General features: G+C 37.8%; 1 protein-coding gene across 1 annotated transcript in view; it reads left to right on the top strand.

Annotated features, from left to right (window-relative positions):
- The window catches only part of ITGA3 (integrin subunit alpha 3), a 71,838-nt gene that overhangs the window by 31,167 nt on the left and 14,373 nt on the right, over positions 1-26,298 (top strand). Inside the window, exons 2-13 of the mRNA XM_029283050.1 lie at positions 9,877-10,004; positions 11,659-11,741; positions 13,726-13,966; positions 16,816-16,899; positions 18,574-18,781; positions 18,875-19,068; positions 20,058-20,146; positions 20,800-20,933; positions 22,828-22,914; positions 24,475-24,542; positions 25,122-25,255; positions 25,830-25,976. Coding sequence (XP_029138883.1) covers positions 9,877-10,004; positions 11,659-11,741; positions 13,726-13,966; positions 16,816-16,899; positions 18,574-18,781; positions 18,875-19,068; positions 20,058-20,146; positions 20,800-20,933; positions 22,828-22,914; positions 24,475-24,542; positions 25,122-25,255; positions 25,830-25,976 — 1,597 coding nt within the window. The remainder of the gene's footprint in view (positions 1-9,876; positions 10,005-11,658; positions 11,742-13,725; positions 13,967-16,815; positions 16,900-18,573; positions 18,782-18,874; positions 19,069-20,057; positions 20,147-20,799; positions 20,934-22,827; positions 22,915-24,474; positions 24,543-25,121; positions 25,256-25,829; positions 25,977-26,298) is intronic.

Raw genomic sequence — 26,298 nt, 5'->3', positions numbered from 1 at the left:
TCTCCAGTGCTGTAGAAGAGTTTGTAGGATCATATATTCTTAAGAGGAATGGAACAATCACCCCAGACAGTTGATTTTAATGAAAGAGGAGCTCAATGTTACCTAATTAATTCTGATTGCATTTTTACTGCTGAAATAGGGAATGCTTATTGGGTTTTCTTCACCTGGTGCTAAAATAACTTGTGTGGCTTAGGCACAGGTTTAGATGAAGAGAAAAGATGGATCTCAGTGGAAAAACACAGGCCTGGGTCCAGTCCTAGCCATCACCCAGCATGGGCAAGGAAAGGTAGTTGGGGCTCATCCACTGCACTGAGCTGTAATCTGTAATTTGTCATCCACTTTTCCTGGCTTTGTGCCTTTGTTACCCCAGCTAGCACAGACCATCAGATGAATGGTCTGATTCTGAGTTCTGCTGGATTGGTGGAAATGTGTCATGTTCAGAGGAGCAACAGGAACTGCTTTGAATCTAGCACAGAAAATGGTTGGAAAGGCAACATTTGCCCTTCTGCCTCACTCTGATGCCTCTTATTTTTTTTAGTTTTTATTATTACATATTTTTTTTGTTGCCATCCTGCAGTTTGAGGCATTACAGTCCTGCCTGGCTAGGTGAGGCCTGCTGAAGCATGTAGAACCTGAGCCAGAACAGGAAATAACTCAGAAGATTATGATGAGGATATAATTATGAAGCCACCAAATTAGTACAAAGTCATTGATCCTATTTTCTGTCTCCTTTATTATTGGAACATAGATTGATCTGGTTTCATGGCTCTCCCCTAATGATTCTAACTTGTGGTGACCAAAGCAGCCAAGGAATTGAACAATTTAGAAAATGAAAGTAAAACAGAATGCTTCCAGAAGATGGAGTTTGAAGAGATGAAAAAGCCTCACTATCACTAGCAGGGAGAGCTGTCCCCAACCATAACAGTAAAAAATGCAAGTTGAAGGGATGAAGAACTTGATCCTATTTCCCCAAGGTAGGAAGTTGTACAAAGGGTGCCTCAGAGAGTGAGGGTTAGGGTTAGGGAGGCCCAGTGCAGGCCATGAGTGAGCTGAGAGGTGCTGCAATGCAGATCTGATAACCATGTGCGTCTCTTAAAGGCCCATACTTAAAGGCTTTACAACTGCATAGCCAGGATTATGATCATTAAGCGAGGACACCTCATTTAGCGACCCAGTGACTAACAGCCTAATTCCAGGCTCAATTGTGATTGTAAGTGGGGACTACCTATACCAGTGATGGTGAACCTATGGCACGTGTGCCAGAGGCGGCATTCAGAGCCCTCTCTATGGGCACCACCCCCCCTCAGCAGTCCCCCCAGAGGAGAGTCGCCCCCAGGCGTAGCCTGCGTAGAGCAGTGCAGCCAAGGACAAGACTCCGCCCTCGCACCCCATCGCGCGCACATGATGCTGCGGGCTATGGAAGCGGTGGGTGGCCCTGCGGGTGGGTGAGGTGGGCAGTGCAGCATGGGGACAGAACGGCTTTTGGGCACTCGGTCTCTAAAAGATTATCAGTGAAAATCACATGGCCTCCAAGAAAATGAATGGTCCTTGCTTTCCTGGTATAGGTAAAGAAGCGAAGAGGCTCATCAGTCTGGGGAGTTTGGTAAGCACGATTATGCCATCATGTGTGGCCACAATAGAGGATAGATTGTAATTCATAAAGGAATTTCATAAACCATCTTTTTTTTAATAGATATTTTATTAGTTTTTAACTATAACAATTTCCAGTGCCTGGTGTACAGCATGTTGTCTTGGTTTATATTTTAACAAGAAAAAAAGGACAATAATAATTAATTAACAATCAATAATAATTAAATTTGATAATTACATAATTAATATATTAATTAATGATACATTTCTTTGATCTTCCCTTCTCCCGTTTGTATTCTCCTTCTTCAATCTTAGCCAAAATATAATTCTTAATATTTTCAATATATAAATGATTAGATATAGGCATTTTTTATATTTATACAAATAATAATAATCTCTATATGTAACATTTTTTTCAGTTTATATTATTCTCATAACCATCATCTGATTGGTTCAGCATACATCCTATTTTTATAATTTTTGTTTGCTTAAATTCCCTTATATTCAATCCAATTCTTATCAGTCATAATTTTTTCATCTAACTGTCTAAATTTTCCCATTTACGTACAGGCTCCCAATATTTTATATCATGAATTATAAAAATACTATACTTTTTATCTATCTTATAATATCTAGATATAACATCCTTTTTAATCAGTTTATATTTCACTTATATATTAATAAAAGTTACATCAACATACTATTTTAACATTTCATATATTATAAAACATACTATATTACTTAAAACTCTTATCCTTCTTGATATAAGGCCCCTTTGTGTTCAAAATTCTCTGTTCTTTTAGCCATATTCAAACAAGTGTTTATTCACGTAATAATCCATCTGGTAGAGTGAGTCAAATCTCTTGTATCTGTCTCTGGTCTTCTTCTTTTGCCGAGTAATTTTCCAGGTTGATGTAATCCGCTTACCCAGCAGTTCCTGTATTTTTACAAATGTTGTTGGGAATACAAAAGATGAAGTAAGTAAGATAAATACTTTCTGTCTTCCAAACTTTGATAGTTCCCCTGATAATTCCATTTTTCTTGTTGTATCAGAACCTTGAAGATTTTTTCCTGTTTGTGTCAAATTGTAATTTTTTTCCTTTGTTGTTTCATCAATTTGATCATACTCTTCTAATTTGTAGTCTGCTGTCTGATTTATTTGTGCCTCTGTTGTTATTTCCTGGGTGTTTTTTAATTGTAAATTTAGATTGGAAATATTCTTATTTAAATTATCAAAGTTGTTTCGGATTTTCTCGTAGTTTGAGTATTGTCATTTGTATTTGTCCTAACATATATTTCCTCCGGGAAAGTATTTATCTTGCCTTGAAGTATTGCTTCTGGAGGCCCTTGATTTTCCAGGCTACGTCCTTCAGGAGAAAATATTGAATGTGGCATCCTGTCATTTTTTGATATGTATGTGATATCCATGATGTCTCTCCCCTTCAAATAATCTTTCATCAATGTTTTAATTCAAAAGTCAATTTATCAGTCACTCAAAATTACAGTTCAGTATGTTAAGCCACTTTAAATCCTTCCTACAAATTCTCCTCTAAAAGATTAGCCAAAAAGCAAAGGTTTTTCGGATATGTGGGAGATAATATGGGTCAGAAATGTAAAGTTTACCCAGGCCCAGAATTTAAGAGAAAATTTTTATAAAATGTTTTATAGATGGCATCTGGATCCTAAAAAGTTGTCTTGTATGTATCTTAATTTACAGCCCAAATGTTGGAGATGTGGTAGTTTGGATGCTACCTATTTCCATATTTGGTGGACTTGTAGAGATATAAAAGCTTTTTGGATTAAGATTTGGTGGAACATTCAAAAGATTTTTAAGAAAAAGATAAAATTTACTCCACAATTATTTCTACTGGGTGTTATTACAGATGGTGATACTAAAGAAATTAACTTGATGTTGAATTTGATAACAGCTGCAAGGTTATTGGTTGGGCAATATTGGAAAAGGGATTGCTTGCCTACTATAGAAGAATGGATGCTTAAAGTGTCAAATTTAGCAGAAATGGCCAAGATTTCTGCTTACTTGAAGGATCATTCACAAGAAAGATACATTTCGGTCTGGAGAAGATGGATAGATTATATTCAGAACAAATATGGGACTAAAAAGTTCCATTTGGCTTATGAGTAAATTTTAGAGTATTATTGTTATTAATAGTTTATTATAGTGGAATTTTTGTTAGTTTTAATTATATGATATTATTATTATTTTTAGTATTAATATTGTATTGTTTAACAATTAGGTTGTTAATTTGTTTATTATTGTTTTTAATTTTAATTTGTTTAAATTTATGTTAAAGGGGAGTTAAAGCGCGTTATGGACTTGGTTACTTAAATAGTTGGTTAATGTTAGTTAGATTATTATTATTATATTTGTAACCCTGTGTTCAGCTTTGGGAAGTGGGGGAGGGGGAGGGGGCTTGGGGGTATGGGGGTTTATATTGTAATTTTTATAAAACTTTTAATTAAAAAAAAAGCAAAGGTTTTTCTTTTCAATAAACAGTTCTTAGATTTAAGCAACAGTCCAGGAGTTTTTTTTTTCTTTCAAGCACTTTTTAATCTTATAGCTGGCTCTTCCTTTGTTCCCAGCTGTCTTCAAGGTTATTTGCAATTCAAAGGAACAACTTTTTCTTTGTTTCTAGGCATTCTGCCAATTTCTGAGTCCTTATTGTTAGTGTTCTATTCTCTGAGTCTCCACTAGATGTTTGCAGTTATTTCTTTTTTCAGTTTTTATTTCAATCAAAAAGTTATTTTTGTTATATATTTTTATAATTCCATCAAAAAAATTTAGGGTATAATCTTGATAGTTTTTTAGTTCCTAAATTTGTCCAGACTGAAGTATTTTAAATCAAATTTTAATGTATCTCTTCCCTCCTTTAATGTTAATTTGCCGCTTCCATCTGTAAGGGAATGGGGATATAGTCCCCTCCCTTCACTTCTGGAAGTTATCTTGCTTTGGGGATCTTTTCAAGGATTTAGATAGTAGATAGAAGAAAGAAGATCAGTACTCTCACCAATTCCAAGCATGCTGTTCACCAATGTTTAGGTTCATGCTCTGGGACTTCGGCTGCAAGCAGCTTGGGCTAGATGCTGATCTCACGCTAGCCTTTCTCCTGTCAGGCTCTGAGGGCTTCCCCGGATCAGACAAAGCAATTGCCATCACTTCGTGATCAACAGGGCACCCCTCCGGGGCAACTTCAGACCCATCTAGGGTCCCCCAAGCAGGAAAAAACTAGCCATGGGGAACAGAGATCCGCTCTCGTGTGGCCACGCACTGCAGGCGCAAAACCGGAAGTCCGAATTTCATAAACCATCTTCATTTCTAGTTGGAATATGCACTGTATAGGAGTCCATCAGCTTAAGACTGAAGCATGGAAAAGACTGGAACATTGTTAGGGCTGAAATAGAAGTGGCATTCTGTGAGTGATTCTGTATTTGTTTGCCAGATATTGATTTAGGCAGTTATATAGATAGACAGGTTTAAATAAATACAGATAGACCTCAATAGGTCCTCAATAGGTCCTCTATTGGACCTCAATAGGTCCTCAATAGGTCCTATTGGATCCTTGGTGATTCTCTGTTCATCTGCTGCTTTTGAATGTCAAATCAATCTGTAACAAAGCTATCCTTATCCGTGGTCTTATTTTGGATGAGGCCGCCACCCTGGTATGATTTATAGAATCCTACTTGGCCCAGAGGGAGTGATTCCCTTTTCAGAAATATGCCCCACACTCGGTGTGCCATGTGGTATGACCATATAACACTCTGCTTCATAAATTGTATTAGTTGCCAGTCTGCTTCCATGTACAATTCAATATCCATGTTGTTATCTATAAAATTCTACTTGGTATAAGGCCAGGTTATTTGAGGAGCCTCCTATCTCCGAAAACATCTGCCCCTGCCAATTCAGTCCTGCAGGGTTGGAGTACTCTGATTTCCTATGATTAAACATCATCACGACCCAGAAGCTCACCTTCTCTGTAGCAACAGCTGCCCTCTGGAATGAGGTTCCCCCTGAGATCTGGGTGGCCTCTACTGTTGTTTAGAAAGACACTGAAGATTTGTTGCTGTTGTTTTTTGCCCAGGTCTTTGATAAGGGAGAATGAAGAAGCTTTGCTTTGTCCTTATCCAAGTTACCATTTTTTGCCATATTTTATTTATTTATTCTTTGGTATAGTAGTTAAGGTGTTGGCCTAGACATGAAGAGACTAGGAGACTAGAGACTATTTATAGAAAATAAAGATGGGATTAAAATCAAATCAGTTAAATAAATATTCAGTTTAAAATTTAATGCTATAATTTAATGCATAGTCAGCAGATTTAGACTGGATCTGCATTTTTATTCACCTATTGAGTCCTTCACAAAGCTCTGGATAGGCAGATGTTGGTTAATGACATTAAAAGTATGCCACAAGATGTAAGTTGTCATGGTTGGTTGCACAATCAGCCAGATGTACTGATTTGACTCATTTGGCATTTTTGTCTATCTATTGATTATTACAGTGCTATGTGGGTAATCTACAGTTAGATAAGTTTAAGATTGGGGAAAACTTAATCATTCAAATCCTAACCCAAATCCTAACATTTATTAAGATAGCATCTAAGAACCAGGCAATTTGAAGGAGGATGGTTATTGTAAAATTAGAGTATTCAGATCTGATAAATTCAGTATTTCCAGATACTGTACCAAGGCTTCATTCCAAGGTCTCCAATCACAGTTGGTATAATAATTGATTTCTTTTTCCATAAGTATTCAATCTGCAAGTCCTGTATTTGATATTTTTTTTCTGTTATTTTCCTCAATTATAACATTACCTAGAATAGCAACATCAATGAACAATCTTTCTTCTTTTCAATAACTGTCTTATCACGCAGGTTATGAACTAGATCAGTGATGGCAAACCTTTTAGAGACTGAGTGCAACCCAAAACCCACTTAATTTATTGCCGGGTGGCAAGTTGGTGTGGCCCACTGGGGGGCGTGGCTATGGTGGTCATGGCAGGGTGGGTGGGTGTGGCCAAGGTGGGCGTGGTCACCTCGATGTTGCTCGTGGGGAGGGACGTCTGTGGGGGCAGGGTTGGGGAGATCCAGGGGGTCTCTGGCAGGTGGGGCAGTGGGCAGGAGGCTCGTCCTGTGGGATGAGGCGAGGCAAGGCGAGGCAGGGGGGGGTGCCATTGTCACAGGGCAAGGCGAGGCAGGGGCCGGGGTGGTTGCTGCTTGACACCGTCAGCCCTCGCACACAGAGGCCAGCGAGCAGCGCATGGGGGCCGACAGTGTCTGTCAGCAGCCACAGCCTGTCAGCCCCTCGACCAGTGCACTGTGGGGCTCTGCAGCCCATTGCAAGCAGTTCAGAGAAGCCGCCTCTGAGCTGGATGGACGGCTGACAGCTGAGGAGGCGATGCAGTGGGTCGTGCCCAGGAAAAGGAGAGCATACGAGGTCAAGAGGGATGGGACAGGGGGGAGGGAAACCAGCCGTGCTGGGATGCATCCGGCCATGTGGGACCTCGGTGAGTTAGCGGGCAGCTGGTTGAAGAGGGACGGTTGCCATCCACAGGGCATGGCGCACATGCCCACAGAGAGGGCTCTGAATGCCGCCTCTGATACACGTGCCACAGGTTCGCCACCACTGAACTAGATGCTTGTCTGTTTGGATCTTTTTATTATTTTAAAATTGTTGTTAATGTATTTGGACAAATCACAATTAAATCAAGGAAAACACAACAATGAGTTTAAAATAAGAAGAGTCATTGAGAATCAGGTAGTATACACATTTGATTAAAAATTACATACACATACACACAAACATAAGATGAACATGCACACATCTACCCGCTGCAAAATTCTGGATTTCCCCAAGTCTATTAATACCAACGCTTATTTATGGGTGTTCTCATTTTGCCCTTGTAAAGCTTTGGAGAATTTAGAGATTTTTTACTTTCGGGAGTTTGACCTGAAAATCTCTTTGTTTTGGATTGGGCGTTTTTAATAGTTACATTCTTCTCGTGTTTTTCTATCATACATCCTTTCAATCCCATCCCTTCCTTTCTTGAATAGACACACACATTTCCATGACTTTTGCTCTTGATGTTTTATTTTACACTATGTCATCTGCCACGGTTAAATGTTTTGGCATATTTTTAACTTGTTTCTGTCTAACATAATATAGAAACTTTGCCCACAGTGTTGAAAAAATACAGCTGTGTTTTCTGGAAAGCAAGGGAACGTGCAGGCCAGCTACTTATGTACTTAGATGGAAGTCATATTTTGTTAATATAGAAGAAGCCACATTCAGAAACAGACCTTTATGTGCTGGCAACCCGTCAGATGTGTTGACATTATAATCTTCAGTATTTCACAGCTTGGGTGCCAGTTAGGATTTTGGGATTTGAAGCCCTAAAGCAGTTGGAGGGCCATAATTTGGAGAAAGCAGCCTAGCTGATTTTGGGAATGTCTGATCAAGTATGATATCAGGTTAAGTGCTAAGTTAGAAGAATTTATGTTTTGGAAACTCAGATATCAGTGCCCAATATTATGTGTAGTTAGCCAAGGTTTTTCATCATATACATAGTATAGGTCATGACTAAAAAGTGGTGGTAGTTGGGTTATATATGAAGCAAAGGAACATAGCATGCTTGAAAATTCCAGGCTCTTGTCAAATTCAGGGTGGAACGATACTACAGGTAGTTCTCGAGTTACGACTAAAATGGAGCTTGCCCATCATGGTTGTAACTCATGATGATTATAAATTGGATCTCCAATATGAGCATCCTGTTTTTATGACCTTTTTTGCTGTGGTTGTTATGTGAATGCTGTGGTCATTAAGCAAACCAAAATCACTATGGGGTGATTACTGCAGGTTACTTCTGCTGACTGCCGGCTACCAGCAGTTTGGCAGTTCGAGACTCACCAACTCAAGGTTGACTCAATCTTCCATCCTTCCGAGTTCGGTAAAATGAGGATCCAAATTGTTGTGAGCAATATGCTTAGAGAGGGCTGTAAAGCACTGTGAAGCGATATATAAGTCTAAGTGCTATTGCTATTTTGCCAAGTCCCAGTGACCATGGGATGCTGCAAACAGCCATAAATTCGACCTGGTTACTGAGCATCTGAAGTGCGGTCATGTTACAGGAGGGGAAGTGGCTGTTGGAACTTTGAATCTAGGTTGCAAGTACCCCCAGGGAGGTCCATCGTAACTTTGAATGATCGCTAAGTGAACTGTTGAAGGTTGAGGATTATCTGAACCATAACATGCTAGAAAGTTCCAAACTTGTGTGAAATACAAGGTGGAACTATAGGCATATACTTCTTAATTCCAAATTAATTGAGTCAGTGGTTGTGTTTACTCATAATGCTATATAGGTATTATGGCTTGTGGAATAAGCTGCTGTGACCTGGTTTGTATTGAAAACTAAGTCATAATCGGTGGCTTCACAGTGTATAATCAGAAATTAATCAGAATATAGGTGAACAGTTTTCAAAAGTAATAAATACAGTAATAAGATATAGTAACTTCGCAAACACTCCTTATAGTCTAGGTCTAGCTTCACATTGGCTTATCCTATCTCATAATAGCTATTAAGATCTTGAGGAAAGGCCTTGAGTGGTATAGATTGTTTTGGAGATGGTGCATTGTTAATTATACATTAGGATTTTTTTTTTTAATGTGAGCCACTTGGAGCTTTATTTAAGACCAGGCGGAATTAAATATGTCTTTTGAAACAAATGCAGAGCGGAAGAACTATCAGGATATAAGTGGAGCAAGTAGAAAAGGTGTCTTTGACACTAAGTGGTGTTTAATTTCCAATGATGTTCATTCTTGCCTAGAAGTTACAATTTTTTGAATTGGATCTCTCCCCACCCCCCACCTGATAAATACTAAGCATGTTTCAACTAGTTGGGCTTCCTCAGTGACATGAGAATGTCATTTTGCACTTTCCAGAAAGCACTCTTCTCTTGTGTCAGAGAGATTCTTAACCACTGAAAAAGATCAAGCCCAGCATTATTTTTTTCCTCCTGATTGTACTTTCTCATTATAAAGCCCTGTGACCACTTGTCTGAAAAATTACTTTTGTAATTGTCTCGTGATCACCATCTATACTGAAGACGTTTTATTCATGAGAATTAGTGGCTCTATCAAATCATTGAAGGTACTAGAATAGGAACAATGAATGTAAAGTATACAAAGATTTGTTGCTTTCAAATTTGCTACGATTTTTTATGAAGAATCTGTCTTTAATTTCTTGTAATCCCAAATAATGTTTCTGCCCTCTTTAGGATGCTTGCTGGAGCTCCCCGTGATGTGGCTGTCAAAATGGATAATAAAACACGGACAGGTGCTATGTATGCTTGTCCTTTGACTGCAGATCCCAGTGATTGTACACAGGTGGACTTTCAGGTGAAAAGTATGTAAATGTGCAAATGGAGAACTTACCTGAAGTAGGGTGCAATGCTCTATTTAAAACAATGCAAGCTAATGATTAGTGGGGTTATACCAAAATATGAAATATCTTTAGAAAGGATAGGCTTGTTTTATTTTGTTACACAAAGTAATAAAGAGCCTTGTGGAACTTTTAAGACCAACATCAATCCATAGTAGCTGTAGCATGATTGACTTCAAATTCATTCTGCTTTCGATTTTGTTTCCAGTACTTATGTTTCTTGCAGTTATGAAACTGGGCTTCCCTTAATATAAGAAAGACTGAGGAAAATTAATTCTAAAGGACTGATTTGGGGTTTGAAATTTGGCAGGAAGGTGGCTTATCACCATCTTTTAAAATACAACAAATGATATCTTATTCCCATATCCTATTTCTTATCTGTAAGCAAATCCTTAAAGCCTCATCAATTCAGTCCAGAAGTAAGCAAAATCTATTAAGAATTACCTGTGATAACAACATGACTGTTTTAGCCTTGATCAAATGAACAATTTTATAAATCTTTCTTTTATTTCTAACAGTATTTATTTTAGTCCCTTCAAATAATATCTTAGCACTTGATTTCCTTTCATTTTTCTTTGACTTTTCTCACCAAATTCTTCAAAGCTTTACAAGCCTCTTTGGTAACTCTAATATAGGAAAATTATCCAGATCACTCTCTTGGTTTGTTATTTGTATATCCCTTTTAATTATTAAGACATCAACCAGTTTACTTTTGTATATCTGGTGTAACATCTTTTCCCATGTCATTCTTATGGCCTGTCTTTAAATTCACTTTCAAATAAGTCTCAATCTTGTCAGTTAAAACTTGTTTCTCTTCCTTAACATCTTATAAGCACAATCTATCTACATTGGCAGAAAATCGTAAAATTAACTTCTTAAAATACCCTTCAAAATGTTAGAATATTTTACTTCATTTTGTATTTGTAAATTGAATTCCAGTGTTCTTCTTTAATTGTATTCTTTACTTCTAGTTCCCTCTAGTGTCCAATTTTTAATCTTATAGTTTTTTTTATTCAAAACAAAAGCATTTTCCTATAGGAAAGATTCTTATAATTCCCACATTTATTTCAAATTTAGTCCAAGTGTAGCTTTCTAAAATCAGTCCTTTAAATTATCTACATATGAATTTTTTAATCATCCTTTTGCTGTTTATTAAATAATATTTTAAGTGCTTACACTTGTATTTAAAAGTTCTTTAAGTAAGGATTGAAGGAAACTCACCCAATACTGTAAAACCTGTTGATGCAAACATTAGCTGAAAAGCAGCAAATAAACAATTTCCAAAAGTGATTAGAAGGAAATATGCAAACCAAAGTGACCTTTGATAAATTATTAAAATTGTTTATACTTGTGATAAAGGTAGAAGTAATTTCTTTATATATTTCTTTTCATTTCTTTCCTATATTATTTTTTTCTTTTCTACTCTATTTTTTTTTTTTGCATCTATTTTTTTCTTTCTATACTTTTATGCTTTTAGTTTGTATTGGTTTTTATTATTCAACTGTGATGTTTAATAAAATCAATATAAAAAAGGGAATATGGCAAGAAGGTGGATCCTTTTCTAATCATATTTTTCCTTTGGGGGTTTTGTTTTTGTTTTCGTTCCCTGTACTTTTAGGTGATCTGCAAACTAATATTGTTGAAGACATGTGGCTGGGGGTGGTGGTAGCAAGCCAACGTAAGCCTTATGGGCGAATAATGGTGAGTATAAAATATGTGAGAGGAGATGATTTCTGCTGCTTTTGAATCCTCCCTTCTGCCTTAAAGTTATCTATTGAGCTAATGATGTGAATCGGGGAGAATCAGTGGTGTGGGAAACTGGACCAAAAATATTATAAGCTGTCCAGTTTTCCTATGCTTTCTTGCTGTTTATCCCATGTGCTGCTATAATGCCATACCATTTGCTCCATAACTACCTCAGAACTCTGATGAGGAAAACCTTTGGAATTTTAATAGAGGCTTGCTGGATCTAACCAAAAGGTTTCCTTTGTGAACAGAGAACTTTGTTTTCTTATGCTTAGATTCCCCTTCTACCTGCCCTATGCAAGTATGAGGCTATCCTTGAAGTTGATTTAAAAGTTGCAGTTGGTTCAAAATACAGCAGGCAAATTGCTGACGGGAGAAGTTAGGTTCAGCAATGTGACAGCTATGTTGAGGTTGCTGCTTTGGCTACCGATAGGTTTCCAGGGCCAACTCAAAGTGCTGACTTTAATTTTTAAAGCCATACATGACTTGGAACCCATGTGTTTGCAGAATAGTCTTTTTCAATCAGAACCCACCTGCCCTGTGCTTTCATCCCAAGAATGCCTACAATAGGTTCCTATCACAATGTGGTGAAAATAGGATTCCATAAGTGTACCTTCTTAGTAGCAGTCTCCACAATATGGAATATTTATTCCTGAGATAAAGAAAACCTGATACTATTTAGGGACCAAAACTGAGAACTTCTAGGGTAAGTATTCTAAGCCAGTCAAGAGAAGAACCCTTGCTAGGCCTAAGGCAAGCTATCTGAGTTCTGAGCTTGTCTTAGATAATCTGAGGCCCTTTCAAGAAAATACAAAAAAGTAATCTAAGCAGTCCAACATTAATAGTATTATACTAGCATGTTATCTGACCTTGACCTGTGTTTTTTTATGAAGGTATTTCAAGACCAGTAACAAATATATTTAATTAGCAAAGATGAATAGATGAAAATAAGAATGCTCCTACCTAAGTCCATGATGTGGTGCTCAAGCGAGTCAGAATGCAAGTTTGTCCTATCAACTTAGGGATAAGGTGTCAAATTCCATTCATATAAGTGAGGAAATTTACCTTAGAGGACTACCTGTTTTGTCTCTTCTTACAGTATCACAGAAGTACCTGTCATCGTTAAAAATATTCTCCAGACAGGCGCACCGTTCTTGGCTTATCCTTGCCTTTTCTCCCACATGTAAACCACCTCCACTTCTACCTTCTAGGCAATAACAGCCCTTGACTGTTCTGATCCTCTGTCATATCAGCACATTTAAATCTTTCAAAAACATTTTCAGGAGGAATTAGCAGAAATTCAAGAAACAGCTCTGGGCAGGGAAAGCAAGATGGTCTTGGTGAACAAGCTGCGGATACCACTTGGGCCAGTTGTTTCCATGTAACAGAAGAAGTCATCTGCGTGATTCCTTTGCAGGGAGTTGAGCTTTCTCAGGAAACTTGCATAATTGCTCTTCCCTTCCTTTCCCTTTCTTCCCTGTTGCTATTCAGTGGGTATAGCTGATGCTTGAAGTTGTTTGTGTAGAAGGATTTCTAGGACTTTCAAATCACAGTTTGAACAAAGTTCAACAAAATTAACAGTGGATAATCTCTTTGTGTCATTTATTCCTATAGAAAAGCTTAATATAATGTTATGGTTATCTCAAGTTTGATTATGATTTGGATTCAGTTCCACCCCATATGAATGAGAATTTCCAAGCCAGAAGGCTTTTCCCCTCCAAAGCCATGATATGAATTAGGATACCGTAAAAATCCAAGCATTGTGATTTTTAAACTCCGGTTTAATACTTAAGAAGTACAAAGTCAGATATAGTTAACAAATTTAAAAATATGTGTTATGGTAGGCTGTGTAAACCATATAGAGTGTCTTTCACAGAACCTGGAATTCCTTAGTCTCTTTCACTTCGGACTAAAATCTTGCTTAATTTTATTTTTCAAGGCTTGTGCTCACCGGTACACTCGGATTTTTGGCAGTGAACATCAGAGACGCATGGTAGGGACATGCTATATCCATAGCAATGACTTGCGCCATCAGGTGAATGATTCGTGGCAAACTTATAATGAGATGTGTGCTGCCAACTCAGACTTGGAGAATACAGGCATGTGCCAAATGGGCATCAGTGGTGGCTTCACAGACAACTTCGTCTATTTTGGAGCTCCAGGAGCTTACCATTGGCAAGGTTTGTGGCTTTAATAGCTTATTCCCTACTTTGTTTTACACCTTTCACATGTGTCAGTCTCTAATAATAATAATAATGATGATGATGATGATGATGATGATGATGATGATGATGATGATGATGATGATGATGATGATGATGATGTTGGAAGGGACCTTGGAGGTCATCTAGTGCAACCCCCTGCTCAGGCAGGAAACCTATACCATTTCAGACAAATGGCTGTCCAGTCTCTTCTTAAAAACTTCCAGTGTTGGAGCATTCACTGCTTCTGGAGGCAGGTTGCTCCACTGATTAATTGTTCTAACTGTCAGGAAGTTTCTCCTTAGTTCTAGGTTGCTTCTCTCCTTGATTAGTTTCCATCCGTTGCTTCTTGTCCTGCCTTCAGGTGCCTTGGAAAATAGCTTGACTCCCTCTTCTTTGTGGCAGCCCCTGAGATATTGGAATACTGCTATCATGTCCCCCCTCGTCCTTCTCTTCATTAAACTAGACATACCCAATTCCAGCAGCCTTTCCTTATATGCTTTAGCCTCCAGTCCCCTAATCATCTTTGTTGCTCTTCTCTGTACTCTTTCTAGAGTCTCAACATCTTTTTTACATCATGGTGACCAAAACTGGATACAGTATTCCAAGTGTGGCCTTACCAAGGCATTGTAAAGTGGTATTAATACTTCACGTGATCTTGATTCTATCCCTCTGTTAATGCAGCCCAGCACTGTGTTGGCCTTTTTGGCAGCTGCAGCACACTGCTGGCTCATATTTAAGTGATTGTCCACTAGGACTCCAAGGTCCCTCTCACAGTTACTACATTGAGCAAGGTACCCCCTATACTATACCTGTACATTTGGTTTTTCTTGCCTAAATGTAGAACCTTACTTTTTTCACCACTGAATTTCATTTTGCTAGATAGCACCCAGTGTTGACGTCTGTCCAGATCCTCCTGTATCCTAAGCCTGTCTTCTGGAGTGTTGGCTATTCCTGCCAGCTTGGTGTCGTCTGCAAATTTGATGATTTCCCCATCTATCCCCTTGTCCAGATCATTGATGAAGATGTTGAAGAGCACTGGGCCCAGAACAGCCCTGGGGCATCCCACTACACACTTCCCTCCATGTAGATGCAGTTCCATTGAGGACCACATTGGTTAACTCTTCTTGCCTATCTTAACTTGCATTTCTATTCTGTTTTTTATGGCACTATTTTTGGTAGGTTGGTCTGTTTTTCCCTTTGTGTAAAGACAGATGCAAAAAACAAATTAAATAGTTCCGCTTTCTCCCTGTTGCTTGTCACCTTCTTGCCACTTTCCCCCACTAATGGACCAATCATTTCCTTCACTTTTTTCTTGTTTTTTACATGTTGAAAGAAGCTTTTTTTGTTATTTTTGACTTTGGTCGCAAGCCTTAGTTCATTTTGAGCCTTAGCTTTCCTCACTTCATCTTTGCAGGCTCGGGCTATTTGTTGATATTCTGACTTAGTTATGTGCCCCTCTTTCCACTTTCTATACTAGTCCTTTTTATCTTTTAATTTATCAGAGAGTTCTTTATGCAGCCATGCTGGTTTCTTAGTTTTAGGGCATTATTTAGTTAGAATAAATTCTGATATGAGCTAATGATTAATCAACCAAGTATTGTTGTTGTTGTTGCTGCTGTTGCTATAAATGAATGGACTAAGATGCTTAAAATTAAATATATTTGCTTGAAAAAAGGGAGGGAACTAACCACAGTCAACTGTCTTCTGAATAAGCATTGACTGAAATGTTGATTTTTTCACCTGTTCCAAGATAATTTGCTAAAACAGCTCTGCATGTAAGGACTTCTTTCATGTGCCATCTTTCACATCCTTTTCCTTTTTCTTCCTCACAGCCAGTTGGTCGAGGGAGAAAAAGAGGCAGAAAAAAGTGGAGACTGAGATAAAGTCATTCTGACCATTAGTGACTACATTTTGTTTGTATCACTTTGAATTCCCCAACCATTTTTTTCGGCTAGAAAAGTGGAAAAGACAGAAGAAGATTGTCTCCTTTACACATTTAGAAAATGACTGAACGTCAACTGCAACTTATGGAAATTGATTAAGTGTAGAAGATTCTGATTCTGATAGTCATATTGTCCAAGCATAGCCCAGATAATCACCCCCTCTGCCTTTTGCTTTCAGTGCAATCCCTTTCTTTCTTGATCTCAGCTTTCTGCCTCTTCATTTCATTTCCCATTTTTTTCAGTTTGTTCCCTTTTATATCAGCTGAACTTTCTTTCCTACTATCTCTGGTTCTTACTTCTGAATCATCTCTTCCTCCCCCTCCTCCTCCTCCTCCTCCTCCCCCTTCATAAATCTCACAATCCTTATTCTCTCTGTATTCCAGCAAAAAGCAGTTGAGAGAGAAGAGTTTGATTATCACTGTCTCAGAGTAATGCAGGAATTCAAAATAATGCTGAATTGTTCAGGCCTTTTCTGGTGTTTGAAAATGGAAATATTGAAAGAAGTATTTTTCTTGTCCATCTCCTTGCGTATACAGGGAGTATACATGACAATTGTTCAACACAACATGAAAGCATTCTCCACTGTTTGGAGCATATCTGCTAAGGATCTGTGTTTGTGTGAGTGTGAGAATGTGTAAGTACCATTGGGGAAGACATCACTCCGCCTTTGCTTTTAACACCTAAAAACCCTCAGCCCCTCATGTCTCTTCACAAAGCCGAGACAGAAGCTTTTAATCACACTTCTCTGATGTGACTGAGAGGTGAGAGCCTGGGAAGAAAGGAAACAATATTTTCAAACAGCATTAAAAGGTATAGTGGCTGTTGATTTGTATTTTATCAGAATGCTAAAGATTGTATGCACTTTTTTTTTTTTTTACACAGGAACCACTTATGTGAGCTACCCAGGAATTTGGGACCAAGTGGAATTATCCTATCTAGATCAGAAAACTAGACACATTTACCTGGGTAATTGCACTCAACTCTCACTTTGTCAGGCTGAAAATATGATTTAGTGCAATGGAGTGCCTCCCTCTCCTGCACTTCATTTTTATTTTCTTTATTTATTGGATTTGTTAAGGCTCCAAAAAGACTCTCTCTATATATATCCAATATGTATCCAACTGAAACAACATAACTGCCCAGACAAAACAACAGCAATGAAATTCATAAAGACAGTGGCTCCACAGAGACTCTAATCCCAGGCTTGAGAGCACCGCCAGGGCTTGATGGAGATGAGAGCCATATGTATCCTGGGGAGAGGGAGGAGGGATATTGTTCCAGAGAGCAGTAGCTATGACACAGAAAGCATGCTTCCTGGGTCCCATCAGACGTGAACATGTAATTGACAAGAACACACTGGACTAAAAAAAGAAATCCCAGAAATAATTTGTGATATGTAGTATCATATGTAGTATCTTCACAGCCAATGTCACTCAGCGTGCTGAACATAGATAGCACAATTTAAATACATGACGGGCCACACATGCTTAACATCAATTCATTTTTAAGCCCTGGCTGATTCCCTGAATAGAAAGGCCTTCGGAGAAGAAGCAAATTTCGTATAGGTCAAAACTTAATAGCTTCCTTTCTGACGATCACTGGGATATTCAAGATGGAGATTTATTAATTAAGACATCTCATTTGAAACTGGCTTTGATCACTGGGTCTGCGCCTTACTCAGACTAGAGAATTAAGAGGTCAAGAAGGATTAAAGTGGAGAGCTTTCCCCATAAAAAGGTCTAGTTGTCACCAGGCTTTGCTTTAGAATCAGAGACTGATGTGCAGGACAATATTATGGTCAGGTTCAGTAGATTTAGGATGTAAATAGATTAATATAGTTCTTGGCCAAACAAGAAAAATATAATTAATATTTTCAGAAAAGCCAAACCCAGAATGAAATCATGATTATATTTACTTATGTAATTAAAGCTTTTCTACTCTCCTTTTTTATAATTAAAAACAATTGCTTAATTTTGGAATAACTCAATAGGCCATCATTAGATTACATCTTTTTTCAATGGCTTACTCTAAAAGGGGAATTATAATTAGTGGAAGATTGCTTAATTTGCATGCACTTCACAAGCAAAGATTATGAATACTTCCAAGAAGCTTGTTCATTCCTAAGTCTATGCACTTGAAAATAGAATGATCTAAATCTGACCAGTGAGTGTAAATTGATTGATTAATTTGTGCTGGAGCCTATCTTGCACCAAGTGAGTTGCTCCAAGTCTCTTCTCCATTAAACACTGCTATTTTTTGGGACCTCAGAAGTGTGCCTTTTCTGTTGTGGCCCCTGGTGCTCTGAATCAGCATCCCCCAAAAGATAAGGACGGCACCCTCTTTCTAGGGTTCTGGCAGTTCTGAAAACTTGGCTTTGGCCCAGTCCTGGGATTGATGTCTATGTTTTGTTTACGGCTCCTGTTTGTTGATTTTGTTGTTAATCAGATTATTTTAGTTGGGTCTGTCTATCTGATTTTATGTTTATAACTGTTTTTATGCTAGTTAAATATGCTGCCTAGAATCCACAAATAAATAAAAGTGAGGCAATTTCTCTCTCTTTCTCTTTCTCTTTCTCTCTCTCTCTCTCTTTTGAAGAAGAGAGATCAAAGATATAACATGTTTGTTATTTCACGTTAATAGGATATGCCACAGAAGCAAGCACCAATGTACTGCACAAAGAAGAGTTCTCTTTTATTATTGGGGCCCCCCGCTATAATCACACTGGAGCCGTCTTTGTGATGGCAAGTGATGGTCACAAAACTCTTCAGAAGAGACTGCTGCTCTTTGGGAAGCAAGTGGGTTCTTATTTTGGCAGCTCCATTGCTGTGGCTGACCTCAACAGTGATGGGTGAGTCAATGGGAGGGAGAACTTGAAAGAAATATTAAATGGATTTTTTTATATATAGGCAAAAATGACTCCTCTGCCTTTCCCCATTAATAGGTGGCAGGACTTAATCATTGGAGCACCACACTACTTTGACCCGAAGGAGGAGAAGGGTGGGTCTGTCTATGTCTACATGAACCTTGGGGGAGCATTTTCCAGCCATCCCAACCTCACACTGACTGGACCCAGTGGTTCTTCCTTTGGTTTCTCTGTGGCTCACATTGGCGACATTAACAAAGATGATTTCCAAGGTTAGAATTGTTTGCTCTTATCCCAGTATTATGTTTTACTATTTACTGAGGCACATCTTGCTGGACCGTATCCTTTCTTATGGCCTAAAGCAATGTTTGTGGGGAAATTGCCAGTCAAGTAAGGAAGAAATATCAAGTGGGGAATTAGCTTTGAGTCAATGTACAGCCATGAGAGACTTACACAATCTCCCCTAAGTTCCATGGAACTTTATCTGTTTATCTCCAAGGGAAGGCAAGCAGTCTGGAAGAATCTAGTATTATAGGTAGAACACAATAAAATAGACAACTATTAGAATTTCAAGGACAGGTTGTAAATTCTGCTCATTCGGTGCAATTTATAAATTTGAACAGTGTCACAGAATGTAGTCTGGAATGGAAGGAGGGAAGGACTCATTCCCAGAGGATAAAGAGACTGAACTTGGAATGTTTGGTAGGCAGAAAGAGGGCAAAGCCAGACCCTCCGTAGCAGGTCACAGAGTATATCTATAATTATGCAGATAATTGCTTTAGTCTGGCAAGACTCTGTCTGTAGGCAAGTAACTTTACATATCATTCTTGATTCTTTGGGCCTGAAAAAACTGAATGAAAGCTCATTAAATAAGGGCCATCTGAACTATACATCTGATATCAGGAAAAGAGAAATAAATTCCTTTCATAGCTATAGTTCAACCACACACACACACATTGATTTTGTCTTAATTGTCGAGAATCTATATTGCCCACCTACAATCACTTCCTCAGCAGAATTCCTTCAAGCTTTCTTTTGAATAATGACTGAACTATTATAAGGGCTAAACAAAAGATTCCTTGTTAGATTTTTGACTAGTGATGGGAAGCAATACAATTACTCGTTTTGAAAAGTTATGTTAAAGTACGTTTGATACAATTCCAGTGGGAACCTAAAAAGAAACCTATCTAGATGAAGTATAATGAGAACTGTAAGATCTCATAAAAATTGAAGTTCTCTCCTTTGTACTCTTCCCTTTCAGATATTGCTATTGGGGCACCCTATGAAGGTTCCGGGAAAATATACATCTACCAGAGTGGTGTAGGTGGCCTTCCTAATAAGCCACAGCAGGTAAAGGCATCTTTATCATCTTATCACTTTATCATCCTTATCTCTTTGGGTGAAGCATATTTCTAAGATTATGTGTGGCACCTCCCCATATTGTTCAATCAGTGACAGGAAAGACCACAATGGGTAGGTTAATAATCTTGTTGGATTGAAGTAATTGTAGCCTCCTTTTTTATTTTTTGGGAAAGTCTTCAGTTTTCTAGCATGTTAAACTTAGCCAAGATTTAGCACACCAACTGGTCACCCTTGATAATGACCAAATTTCTCTAATCTCAAGCAGATACAAGATAAGATACCAAGTTTTCTGCAAGTATCTCCACTTTGAGACTTAGAGAAGCAGCTAGTTGTCCCTCATTTTCAGGAGATCAGAGAGCTGAAGCCCCAGATTCTTGTTTTTAATTATGGTGTCAGCCTTTTCCGGTTAAGATTTCTTTGCCTCCAATTTATAAGATATTTTTATATACATTACAGTCCCAGAACTCCTCTCCAGTTAGATCAATATATTGTAATGATGTTAATAGTAGTCCTACTGCTCATTCAAATATGCTTGGCCACCAACATCTTCATCATGGATGGCAGTATATACAAACCAAGCAGAGATCTTGGTCTCATTTGTAAATATCCTTCTTGCCTCTCATTTTCTGCACCTCTTGCAGATCATTAGTGGGGAAGATTTTAATCCTGTCATCAAGACCTTTGGTTACTCCTTCAGTGGTGGAATGGATGTGGATGGAAATTCCTATCCTGATCTCCTGGTGGGAACTCTCTCAGAAAATATCTTGCTGCTCAGGTAAGTGTGGTAAAAGAGGTTAAAAGCTGTCATGTTTTTTTTTCCTATTTATTGATTCTGATTAATAAAAAGGGGAATCTTTTTTAAGAAGAAGGAAATTCCAATCTCTCTGTTGGGGCAGTCTTTCCAGCCTGCTGTCCTCAGCTATTTGTGGTCTGATGGATTGATGAATATGGAAGTCAATGTGCCACTCATCTAGGGAGCATCATTTTGAGGAAGACTGTATTGTCAATTACCCTGATTCAAAAGGGAATCATGTCCTGGGGAAGAGAACAAATGATCACATGTAACAGTACATTTTCTTTACTACCGAGTAATTGAAATCACCATCATGATTAGGGATCATTTATTTTATTTATGCACTACATCTGCACCATATTGATTCTTTTTTGGGCTTCTGCTGTAAATCATGATTAACTGAAGATGCCTCTGCAAATGAGCAGAAATAACAGCTATTGCATAGGATGAAAGAACAGCCATAGATTGGTCCTTCGAAGCTCTCTGGAGAAGGAGAGAAGGAGAGATTCCTCACAAATGTTCTGAAGGCCAGCTCATTGCTAGGAGACTGTAAAACAATGGTCTCTACGGGTTTGAGTGCCAGAAGCTGAGGGAGATGACATCTTTGCTCTCAGCCACAGGGGAGCCTTTAATAGGAACACTAAACCAGCCAATCTCGTGTTTTAATCAATTTTAGAAATGTTCAATTTAAGCACTTTATGGATATTAGAGACTTTGAGAACGGCAAGCTTAATTTGATACCTGGTGAGTTTAACCTTCTCTGAAATTAAGAAATTTTAAACAAGACTTAAGAATTTAAAATGATATACATATGGCAAAAAATAAAAAAAACGGAGGGGGGATTTTAATTTAAGAACTTTTTTAACAGATTGTAATACCAGATGTTTGGAATATAGGTTATTTCTGTTGTGAGGTTTGAAAACAAATATACTGTATAATTAAATAATTTACTGAAGCAGAACCAAACCTGTATCAGAACTGAGGCTTGATGAAAGTTGCAAATGGACACTACAGGGAATTAAAAAACCAGGCGGAAAAGAAATAAAATGGCTAAACTGGCAATAACTTTGTCCTATCTTAAAGATATTTTTGATGGCTAACCACTGTGATATTAATCATTAAAACCTCAAAAAGTATACAAATCTCAGTGGGTATTTTTTTTAACAAGATGTTGAGAATTTTTTAAAAGGCTTTACCTGACATAGACATTATTGAGTTTGAAGGCAAGGATGATAACAAAATTGAGATAACCAAAATGGAAATACAAAAGACAAAACCAGAAAAGATTTTGAACAGGAAACAGCTACCACAAGGAGTTCTGGACAGTGCCTTTTTATGGGATTTACAGGCTAGCTGGTGAAAGCTTTGAAAACTCCTCTTGAATGTCAAAAATTGATGAAAGATCAAATCCTGCAATGCCATTAAATGTGGAATGTTTTAAAGTTCAAGATTGAAGAACAGAAAGAAGGGATATACAGTAAAATTAGACTATTAGATCAGGAATAAATTATTTGTTTGATATTTCTGGTACTTCCTAATGAACTTTTTGCTGAATCAGGATTGAAAAGGTGACAATTTCTGGATTATGTATAGATAAAAGTTATGTTATGGAGGTAAGAGGGGTTTATTTTTATTTGGAACTTTAAAAGTGAGTAAAAAGTTATTATATTAGTTTATGTTTGATATGGTGAAAGTTGGAAACTACTTCTTCATTTTTGTTTTGTTTTTCTTTTCTTTTTCTGCACCTTCTGAACTTTTTCTTTTATTCTAATTAATTTGTATTAGTTTTTATGTTTATTAAAAACTTTAATTAAAAATGTATTGATTCTTTGCACTGTTGTTTTTCCTTATGCCTATCGTCTTTGCCTTTCTGCAGAGCCCGTCCTGTGATCAATATCCTAAACAAGACTTTTACTGTTACTCCAAGCCCTCTGGACCCAAGTAAATGTACTCAAAACTCTTGGTAATAACATTCCTATAAATTTTCTTTTCATTTTTATATGCCTGAATACACAGATATTCAAGGTGTGTGGCAACACAAATATGATACAACTGAGTATATTTAGCCTACAGAAAGAAGATGAAAGGGCAGCATGTTGCCAACTTTCAGTTTATTTTAGAGGATGTTGGAAAGAATTAGGAGAACAATTGTTTGCCCTCCCCACCAAGTGCAGGGAGGAGAAACAAGAGTATTTATACAAAATGTGGTGAGATTCAAGTTAAGTTTGAATGAGAAAAACATCTGGCAAACAGAGTAAAAGGCCACATTGGAACAAGCTGTATGGGGACATTGCTGAGTCCTTTCTCTTGTTTGTTTGTTTTTAAGAGTAGAAGTTGAATAAGAGACTTGTAGATTTGCTTTTACAACAGGGCATCCTGTCCCATAGAAGATAGAGGACTTGATAAGATGCACATTATTTCAGGTTTTAAGCCAGCTGAGGGAATTTTAACCCTGCAGATGTGATTCATTTCGCTCTTTCAATAGTTCTATCCAGCATGCCATTAGTTTGCGAGTTGGCATCCTTCAATATCTGGAAGTGTTAGGCATTTGTAATTTCTAAACTAGGACTTAGTTTAAGGGTGATGTGGTTTATTAATGTTGATTTTGTCAACATCTATTTTTCCAACTTTAAATTCATGATGGTTCCTTTTTGTTTTGGTTAGCAATTTTTCCTCAAATAAGTCATTGCAGAGATGGCACATATAAAATCGTATCCAACTTGTCAGTCTGCCTTATGCACTGAACACATTTCTTAGCTTTTCTTAAGTCAGTTTCTAAGAATATATGAAGTAGCACTGAATCAAAATGAAAATATATTGTTAAGGGTGTGAAAACATGAACAAAAGGGGCATCTGTTCTCTAAAGTGGATTGTCATAGCATTATATACACATAACATTTCCCTCTTTAGTTAATTATAATTATTTGCTAAAATTAGCCTTTCCTAACCTGGTATTGTCCAGAAGCTGATGACTAGGAATTCTGAGAATCACAGTGTAGGTACATCTCCTGGGCACCAAATTGGAAAAGCTCCTTTATAGAGTGCCAATTCTGTAAATAAATAAGATGAAATTGTCCTTGACCAAAATAGACAGAACCGCAGCTTTGACAATTTTCAGATTCAAAGCAGATGAGAGAGAGAAGGAGATCTTCCTTTTGCATGAAGAAGCAACTTTTTCCTCTTCTCTTCACAAGAACTGATTTTTCAAAGAAAAACATCTGAAACATCATTCCTTGCTGCAGACAAAACAGGGCAATCCATCTAAATTCTAAAAGTTTGGCACTGGTTAATTACCAGATAAAGGACATCCTAATATAAGTCAAGTGCTATTGCTTTAGTTTTGATATGCCTTTGTTGTATGGTGTAACTTTAAATTTAGGATGATGTGTTTCTTTATAAAAGCAAGGCATTTGGGCTTTGGGCTTTGTTTGGAGGAACCTCAGCTATCTGTCCCTGCCGATTCTTTATTGAGCACATTGTTTTTATTTCTTTCTCCTTTCCCTTCTTATCATCTCATTTACAGCATGAAGGTAGAGGTCTGCTTCTCCTATTCCCAAAGTGCTGGAGACCCCAAATACAAGGAAACTATCAGTGAGTAAAAATGGGAAGATTTGTTCCATTTAGGAGAATCCATTTGTGAAGAAAGAGGCTTGGGGGACTCGTTCATTGCCAATGTCTGCTGGCCCTGGAATTTTTATCCTTAATGTATGAGAGCCAGTTTCTCTACCAGTATCTTTAGTGGCATATTTGTTTTTTGTTGCATTCCCTTGATTCAAATTAAGTAGGATTGTTCTTGTACAAATATTCCTCACCTAGCAGCTACAATTGGAACTGGCACCTCCATTGCTAAGTGGTGTGGTGAAGTGAAATGTCACATGACTTTGCCAACGTATAACATCCGTTCCAGTTGCAGTTATTAAATCACCATAACTGTAATGTCACATGACCATGACTTATGATTTCATGCTGGCTGCTTCATTGATTTTGCTTGCCAAGCATCTATTTGCGATCTGAGACTGCAGGGAAGCTATGATGGCTAAAACTTCAAGAACCTGTCATAAGTTTCATTTTTCAGTGCCATCATAACTTTGAACAATTGCTGAATGGATCTAGGATCTAGGCTGCTGGATCTTGGTAATGTTTCTGATCCATTTTTTTTCTTGGCTACAGAGCTGGATTACACTGTGGAAGCTGACAGGGGCCGCCGGCCACCCCGGGTATATTTTGCTGAGACCAACTCTGCAGTCTACAAGGGACAATTTTCCATGCCAAGCAAGTGCCAAAACCTGAAAGTCCTCCTACAGGTTAGGAATAATTCAATTCAAGGCATAAAATGGGATAGCTGAGCTAAACACCATCTTCCTAGAGAGTTTAAGTTTGGTTGTTTGTATTTATGCAGGACCAGCAGTATAGGATTTTTTTAAATGTAAATTGGTGCTACCAAGGACTGCTAAATATAGACTAGTGATGTAATTACAGTATTATAAATGATAAGAACAGAATTTTTGCCTAGAAAAATTGGGGAGGTTTTGTAAAATTGATAAATATGTGTGTAAAGCAGTTATCTTTCATGGCTTCTTGGATGTATAATAGCAACATTGGTTGAAATTCTGGATAGTTATATTTCACTTGGCTGGTGAAAAGCTTCTCTAACCATCGTATCGGTTGAACTTACAGAGAGGGGAGGATAATTTAGCATGATAAGCTTCATTATATTTCAACAAAAGAATGCCAAGAACAAAGAGGAAAGTTTCATCAAAATAAAATGTGATGTTGAAGTATCATTTTTGCCAGAGGACCTTCTTCGTGTCCCTTCATAAACTACACAGAAGTTCAGAACTGAGGGCTCTCTGAAATAATTTATTGCTCATTTTGCAGGATGGAGTACGAGACAAACTGCACCCCATTGCGTTCTCTATGAAGTACTCTCTTTCAGAGAAGCCTAGACGATTCCAGTTGGGATTGCGCTCTCTTAATGCATTTCCTATTTTGAATGAGGATCAGCCTCGTGAAAACCACACTGAGGTTAGTTCCTTCTTCTCTTTAGTTTTTCCTCCCATTCTTTTCACCTTTCCTCTCCTCGATTGAAATGGCCATGTAGATTGCACAATAATGTTGCATTGTTCAGCTAATAGTCAGTGGCAGGCTTTTGCAAAAAGCAAACAGGTGATGTGTGTGTGTAGGAAGAGTTTGTGTGCATGTCCCTGCACTTATTCATGCAGATGAAAATTATTTGTAAATAGGCATATTCAGTTTTCTGTATCACTGAATGGTTCACCTACCAAGCAGTCCTCTGGCACCATCTGGTGGAACAGATTAGTCATTATCTTTAAATTTTAGAATAAGT

The sequence above is a fragment of the Protobothrops mucrosquamatus genome, unplaced genomic scaffold (assembly GCF_001527695.2).
Source record: "Protobothrops mucrosquamatus isolate PMUCROS unplaced genomic scaffold, P.Mucros_1.0 scaffold10, whole genome shotgun sequence".
Lineage (NCBI taxonomy): Eukaryota > Metazoa > Chordata > Lepidosauria > Squamata > Viperidae > Protobothrops > Protobothrops mucrosquamatus.
The sequence above is the reverse complement of the archived record's forward strand: the minus strand, read 5'-3'. Positions and strand labels throughout refer to the sequence as shown.